This window comes from Hylaeus volcanicus, chromosome 1 (genome assembly GCF_026283585.1).
Source record: "Hylaeus volcanicus isolate JK05 chromosome 1, UHH_iyHylVolc1.0_haploid, whole genome shotgun sequence".
NCBI classification, from domain to species: domain Eukaryota; kingdom Metazoa; phylum Arthropoda; class Insecta; order Hymenoptera; family Colletidae; genus Hylaeus; species Hylaeus volcanicus.
Window position 1 is genome coordinate 33,813,096 of NC_071976.1, and position 6,571 is coordinate 33,819,666.

A 6,571-nucleotide genomic window follows, 5' to 3' on the forward strand; every position below is an offset into this window, starting at 1 on the left:
TCCGCGCCTCCCATACCCAACAATAAGGAGTCAAATAAGAACACGAAACGTAGGGTACGGGATTGGTCGCGTAGGTAAAGCGGTCGACTGTGAATCCGAGGATCGTGAGTTCTCGAATCTCCGTGCCTTATTTTTCGTTTAGACTCCTACATTAGTATGGACGACGGTTTTCCTAGCTGTCGATCGATAATGGCGATAATCGGACAGGTGACACATAATTGGGACACCTAGTCTTGTCGTTGAAACGAACGTAAAAGTGTTTTCGGCTACGGATCAATATTCATCGTGCGTTTACCGCGAAAGTTTTATGTTAACGAGTTGCATACTGAAACGTATGAACATTTCACCTTCTAGCGGAGCGTCGCGGCGGAAGTAAACGTCCACTTTCCCGGCCTCTTCCGAAACAATTGTTTAACCTCTTCAACCGACCTCTTCTCTGACCAATCAGAGCGCGAGTTTTCTGTTAATATATCCTTAACGAATCCTCGGACATTTTCGCTAAAGAAAAAGTTGTTTCAAATCATCTCCCGAACCACCCCTTTCGAGGAACTCCAATATTTTTCGGACACCCTGTGTACACTCTTCACAGTTAATGGGTTAATAGTCATTATAGAGTCAATAGAACTGAATTCATTTGTTACTGTGTCACATCTATGGATAAAATTGGCGATGAAATAATAATTCGAACTTTTCTTTGCTGTACATTCATTAGTTGATAATGTCGTTCTAAACATTCTAACCATCTGTATTCTTAGACGATTTGATCATGAGATCTACCAAAGCCTTTTCACTGAAAAGTTTTACTGAATATATTATATTTGTAGTTAAATGTCAAATTTAAACTTCCTAAATTTATATATTATCCAACTGATATCGGCGAACATTGTTCCGACACATTATTAAACGTTTTCTTAATAAGTGGTTTTTTTAAACCACTTCATCGAAGAAAGAAAATACTGTTGACTCCATCGATGAGATTAAGGTTAGATTGAAACGATGCTATCTGTTAGTTATCTAATATTTACATTGTCCTTCAAATATTACACGTAACAAAATATTGCATTGTGTTTTATAAATAGTTACTAAATATAACGAATTTCACTAATTGTATATTTTATTTTTACTTACGGTGTTAATTGTATATTTCTATATTTATTTATTGATCCACTATATTGATGAAAGAATGATTTTATGGTGAAACTGTTGTTTCTATTTTTAATATAATTATTAAATCACTTTATCGAAATGGGTTATCATTTTTATGAATCCAATAACACAATACAATACGTCAATATGTCAGTGTCATTCGTATATCATGTAAATCAAAACGATTTACGTAATGCGAGTGTCAATCAACGCAATTTTGTTAATTAAAATTAGCGCCACCTACCAAAGGCAAAACACACTACAACAATTGTTTAGCGACTAACAAACATTTCTTGCTAGTATGAGTGAAATCGAACCATAAATATAGAAATTATCGTAAAATACGTCGGACACATTTATTGAAATGAAACATATATAAATACCTTACTTACCATCTCATATAACATATGATATCAAATTTCATTTCAATAGATTCACTGAATATAGAAAGAAGCAATTAACAGACACTTGTAATTTATGCTTTCCATAGTCTCGTATCAATTAATTTATACTTGATATTAAATAATATAAATTTGGCCTATTGGGCTGTGAATGTGTCCCAAATAATGCACGCGCAATTTACACGAGAAAATAAGAAATTATTTAGATATCAAGATAGTAATTTACATATTAATAATAATAATTTTTTATTTATGAGCAATATATCCTTGATATCAATTACTCTAACAAAAAAAAAAAAAAAAAAAAAAATCAGAAAAATAGAGACAAGCACAGCATATCATTATGCATCATGTTCGGATAAATTTCGCTCACGCGAGTTGATTCATGAAAAAGATTAACAGACATATTAAGGTTGTTAGCCGTCGAACGTATTCTCGTAATGCAATTTTGCTTAATATTAGAACAATTGTAAAAGTTGTTTATATAACCTAGTAGCATCCACGAACCGGTCGTTTCTCTCGCGCTGATTGCGTCTCCTGAAATGAAACAATGTCGGATTGCAATTTATATTTGGTTGTAAAATCGCACTAATTACTGTTCACGAGACTCCAGACACAAGAGGAAGTTTGCGCACTATTCAAAACAGCGTTCGATGTCATTGAAGTTAGTCACGCGATCAAGCACGTGTTATCTTCTGCGCAATGTAAATCAAAGGTATCAGCTTGCAATTACTTGAATTGCGACTGTATATTGCCTAGGAGTCGTTGCATTTGCTTAACCTTTTGAGCGCTGAAGAATTTTTTTGTACGTGCACATGTTTCTTGTTCAAAGGTTAATTAGACGAAAAACATTTTCGTTGAAACGATGATTAGTTTGCAACGCGATCGTTGTTTGGGAGTAATGAAAAGTTCGAAGGTAGACAGAGTCAAAGTATACTTTTCTATTCTGCGTTTGCTGCGATGAAAATTCTCGTGTAATGTGTTCCAAGTAATTCATGAATCACGTTTCGACTAACGATTGTGATTTATAGTAGAAAATATGTCGTATTTGTATGGCTTTTTTTTACTATACCCTTGTTTATAATATCGAACTGTTAAAGAATCCATACTGTGAGACAATACGTAATGAATCTTAGGTAAGAAATTCAGAATTTCTCTTCTACTTGGTATGTGAGCGTTAATTAGTAAATGTAATTGTTTAATATATAATTACATAAGGTGGTTTTGAGATATAAAATTAACCGTGATCTTTTTTATAGGAAAGACACATAGAACTAATCCTTTCGTGTGCAACCAAAATCAATATTTTTTATTATTTATTTGGGGAGGAAGAATTTATGTACGAAAATGTATGTAGTTACACGTTTAAAAAAACAATTACAATTCGACTATAGAATTCTATATTTCATTCTAAAAGAAAAGAACTACTGTTTGTGCCTGCATAGAAATAAATACACAAAAATAAATGGATATAATTTATTAAAATATTTAATTATCGAAATGTCAATTATTCAATATTCCAAAGGCATTAGAATATAATAATTTTAGATATTTCTAGAAAACTTTCAGTTGAGTATTCAAATAAAAAATTGTATTATTCACAAAGTATTGTATGTAGTACTTGAGGACTGAAACAGTTACTAAGAATAATCAATTATTCTAAACAGTCCAGAAGTAGTCCCAGCCATTACTTAGGACGCACAATACATTGTCGCGCAAATGTGTTCCACGAAGTACATTAATACCGAACGAAATTTCAAACTTGGACATGAATTTTCAGAGCGAATGTTTTATTCTTCTTCCTTATTGGAGTATTAGAACAACAATAGATTCATAGGAATCTTGTACCGATACATGGAATCTCTTTATTGTGCAAAAGTTTTGATCTATTTCATCCTGTAGAGTACTAAATGAAATATTAAATAAAATACTATTCGGATACTCTTCAGGAATTATCAAATTTTTGCTCATTGAAATGGAGAAATCAACGCAATCAAAAATTACGGTATCACTGTCATACAAAAAAAGATACGATACCAAAAGCCAAGTAAATTCTAAAGTAAAGATAATCGAAAGCAAATGTAACAATTATACAGAAACGTAAGTGAATCTGAATAGTAAAGAAAAGTAACTTCGTTTACATTCCATCTATATGTTTAATTTTATGTTTTCTTGTCTCAGTGACTATTCTCGCTTACATGTATCATTTCTGAAGAGGATCCCAAGAAGGATTCGGTAAATTTCTATTTGATCCATACATCGATAAGAAAGAATACTAAACCTCCCCTGATCGAAGTTAAAATTGATCTTTAAACAGGAATTAAAATGAATTAATCGGCATTTAATCATTAAAATCGGTGACCAGCGGCAAACAAAACTGTATCGGATGACATCATCGATTTCCAGCGCGCGCTCCACTTTCCAACAAGCTCGTCCGCAGTAAACCGTCTATCGACAGAGTTTCAATTTGTTCGCGCGTCGAATTCCCGTCGCGGTTCGGACAGGAACGCGTAGACAATCGCCCGATCGTGTAAAGATCGTCGCTCCTGATACCGTTTACGACGCGCGGCAGATTTCGCGATTAGGATTGGCGAGAGATGGCAGACGCGGTTAAGTTCCGGGCGGGAATTCGCGGTTAGTATCGCTGCAGCGTGCTCCTATTCGTCATAGGTTCGAGGTCCGTCGGGGCAGACTAGTCTTTATCGAACGGCGTACGTCAAACCCCCCTAATCAAACAAGCCGCCTGTGGCATGCCCCTCTTTAGGGATTCCGAGCTCGTCGTGGCGCTACGTGCTGATTCAACGTGAAGTTTCCCTCGCGGCTCACCGGCATGCGAGCCGCTCGGTAGTTTCGTTCCGACCGTCAAGTGAAATCGGCCCAAACGGCAGAAGTCTTCGATCTTCGTGTTGGTGGGCCAGTGGACCAGTCCCAGCGTCGAAGATGGACCCACCGATGATGGTCGTTCGGAAAGCGGTCGGCGTTTACCTTCTGACGATTCTGATAACGATTCAGTCCTCTACGGCGGCCCAGACGCAGCCATTCGTCATCAGCAACACGCTAGACTCGCAAGGCTCCCCAGGCAGGGACTACTTCGTGGGCCCCTGTCTAGTGAACACCAATCAAACGTGCCCCGACAAGGAAGTGACCTTCTTCCTGTACACGCAAAGGAATCCGAATGACAGCCAGCAGATCCTGGTGGACGAGACCGGCTCGAACCTCCTGCAAACCAATTTCACGCCCTCGAATCCTACGAAGATCATCGTCCACGGCTACGACTCCAGCATGCGGCTGTCGTATTTGGTGGATGTGCGGAACGAGTACTTGAAAAGCTACGACTACAACGTGATCGCGGTGGATTGGCATCGGTTGGCCTCGGCACCGTGTTATCCAATTGTAGTGCGAAACGTGCCACACGTGGGCGACTGCGTGGCCCAGCTAGTACAGAGGATAAGGGATACGGGGGCGGAAGACATACACGCGATCGGATTCAGCCTCGGCGCCCACGTGCCGGCGTTCGCGGCCAACGCTCTGCGACCCTACAAAATGCCGAGGATCACCGGCCTAGACCCTGCCATGCCCTTGTTCGTCACCGTCGACGACGATCACAAGCTGGACGCCGGCGACGGCCAGTTCGTTGACGTGGTTCACACGAACGCGTTCATTCAGGGTAAGATAGAGATGAGCGGGCACGTGGACTTCTACATGAACGGCGGCGTGAACCAGCCCGGCTGCTGGGAGATGGGGAACCTGTTCGAGTGCGACCACCACAGAGCGGTGATGTATTTCGCGGAGTCTATCAATTCGAAAGTGGGTTTCTGGGGCTGGCAATGCGGCGGATTCGTCCCTTATCTGTTGGGTCTTTGTCCGCCGCGGTATCCGGCCGTTTTGGCCGGCGATAAAGTAGACAGGAAGAGGAGAGGGTTCCATTTGGTGAGGACGCACTCTCGTAGCCCGTACGCCATGGGAAATTTCAGCGTGAACCGGTTGGATATGTCCTATATGGAAGAAGGACCACGGCGTTAATGTCGCGAGATAAGGTTCCCTCGATAACGGGGAACGTACGACGGAGGCTGCGAATGCGATCTTCGTCCTCGATATACGGAAACCGGCACACGCGTGTGGAATCGACGACTGCTGCTGGAACCGAATGAATGTTCGCGAATTCTTGGGGAAAGTTGCGCGAGTCTTGAGTGATCCGCGGTGGAACGCGTTCCGTGCGAAGGTCAGGGAATTCCTAGCACCTGGTGCCACGGTAGTCGATATCGTGTTCGACGAGGGAAAAGAAGCGGAGCTAACTTACGCGCTCGTCTAGACGCCAATTCCTTATCGATTCGACGTTTACGACACGGATAGAGGAAAATTAATTGCTGCGATCCAGAGAGATGTTGGAATCGCGACGGTGACGTTTCGCGCGGCTACTATTGGATTTTCTTTAACTCGATTCCGTTATTTATTAGTATGAAAGTTTCCTGGTGAATTTCCTCTTCTGGTTCAATTTTGTTTGCGTTGAACCATGTTCGAGCACTTGTTTGTTCTTCGTAAAAGTGTATGGTACAGTCACTTTTAGAATTAACAAGCTTAATGATCGGCTAACTACTACGAGCCTCTTGCATAATCGTTTTATGCTATATTATGTCACGTCTTGGATAGTTCCATGTACATCTACATACTTAATAGAGTAAAGTATAATTTAAGTAGTGTAGTACGCTCAGTTAAAGTATAAATACACGCAATTGTTAATACAAAGACGATTATAGAACGTGTTAGTCGTGATTATTCTAATTACTTCATTTGGGTGATTGCAACAAGCAGTCTTGCACATCTACATACTTAATAGAGTAAAGTGTAATTTAAGTAGTGTAGTACGCTCAGTTAAAGTATAAATACACGCAATTATGAATACAAAGACGATTATAGAACGTGTTAGTCGTGATTATTCCAATTACTTCATTTGGGTGATTGCAACAAGCAGTCTTACACATCTACATACTTAATAGAGTAAAGTGTAATTTAAGTAGTGTAGT

At 39.7% G+C, this 6,571-nt stretch overlaps 1 protein-coding gene across 2 annotated transcripts in view; it reads left to right on the plus strand.

Moving 5' to 3' along the window:
• The window catches only part of LOC128872516 (uncharacterized), a 219,769-nt gene extending 213,204 nt beyond the window's left edge, over nt 1-6,565 (plus strand). For both annotated transcript variants that reach the window (XM_054115301.1, XM_054115308.1), the window contains exon 6: nt 4,312-6,565. In XM_054115301.1, coding sequence (XP_053971276.1) covers nt 4,312-5,570 — 1,259 coding nt within the window. In that variant the 3' untranslated portion in view covers nt 5,571-6,565. The remainder of the gene's footprint in view (nt 1-4,311) is intronic.
• The last annotated feature ends 6 nt before the right edge of the window (nt 6,566-6,571 follow it).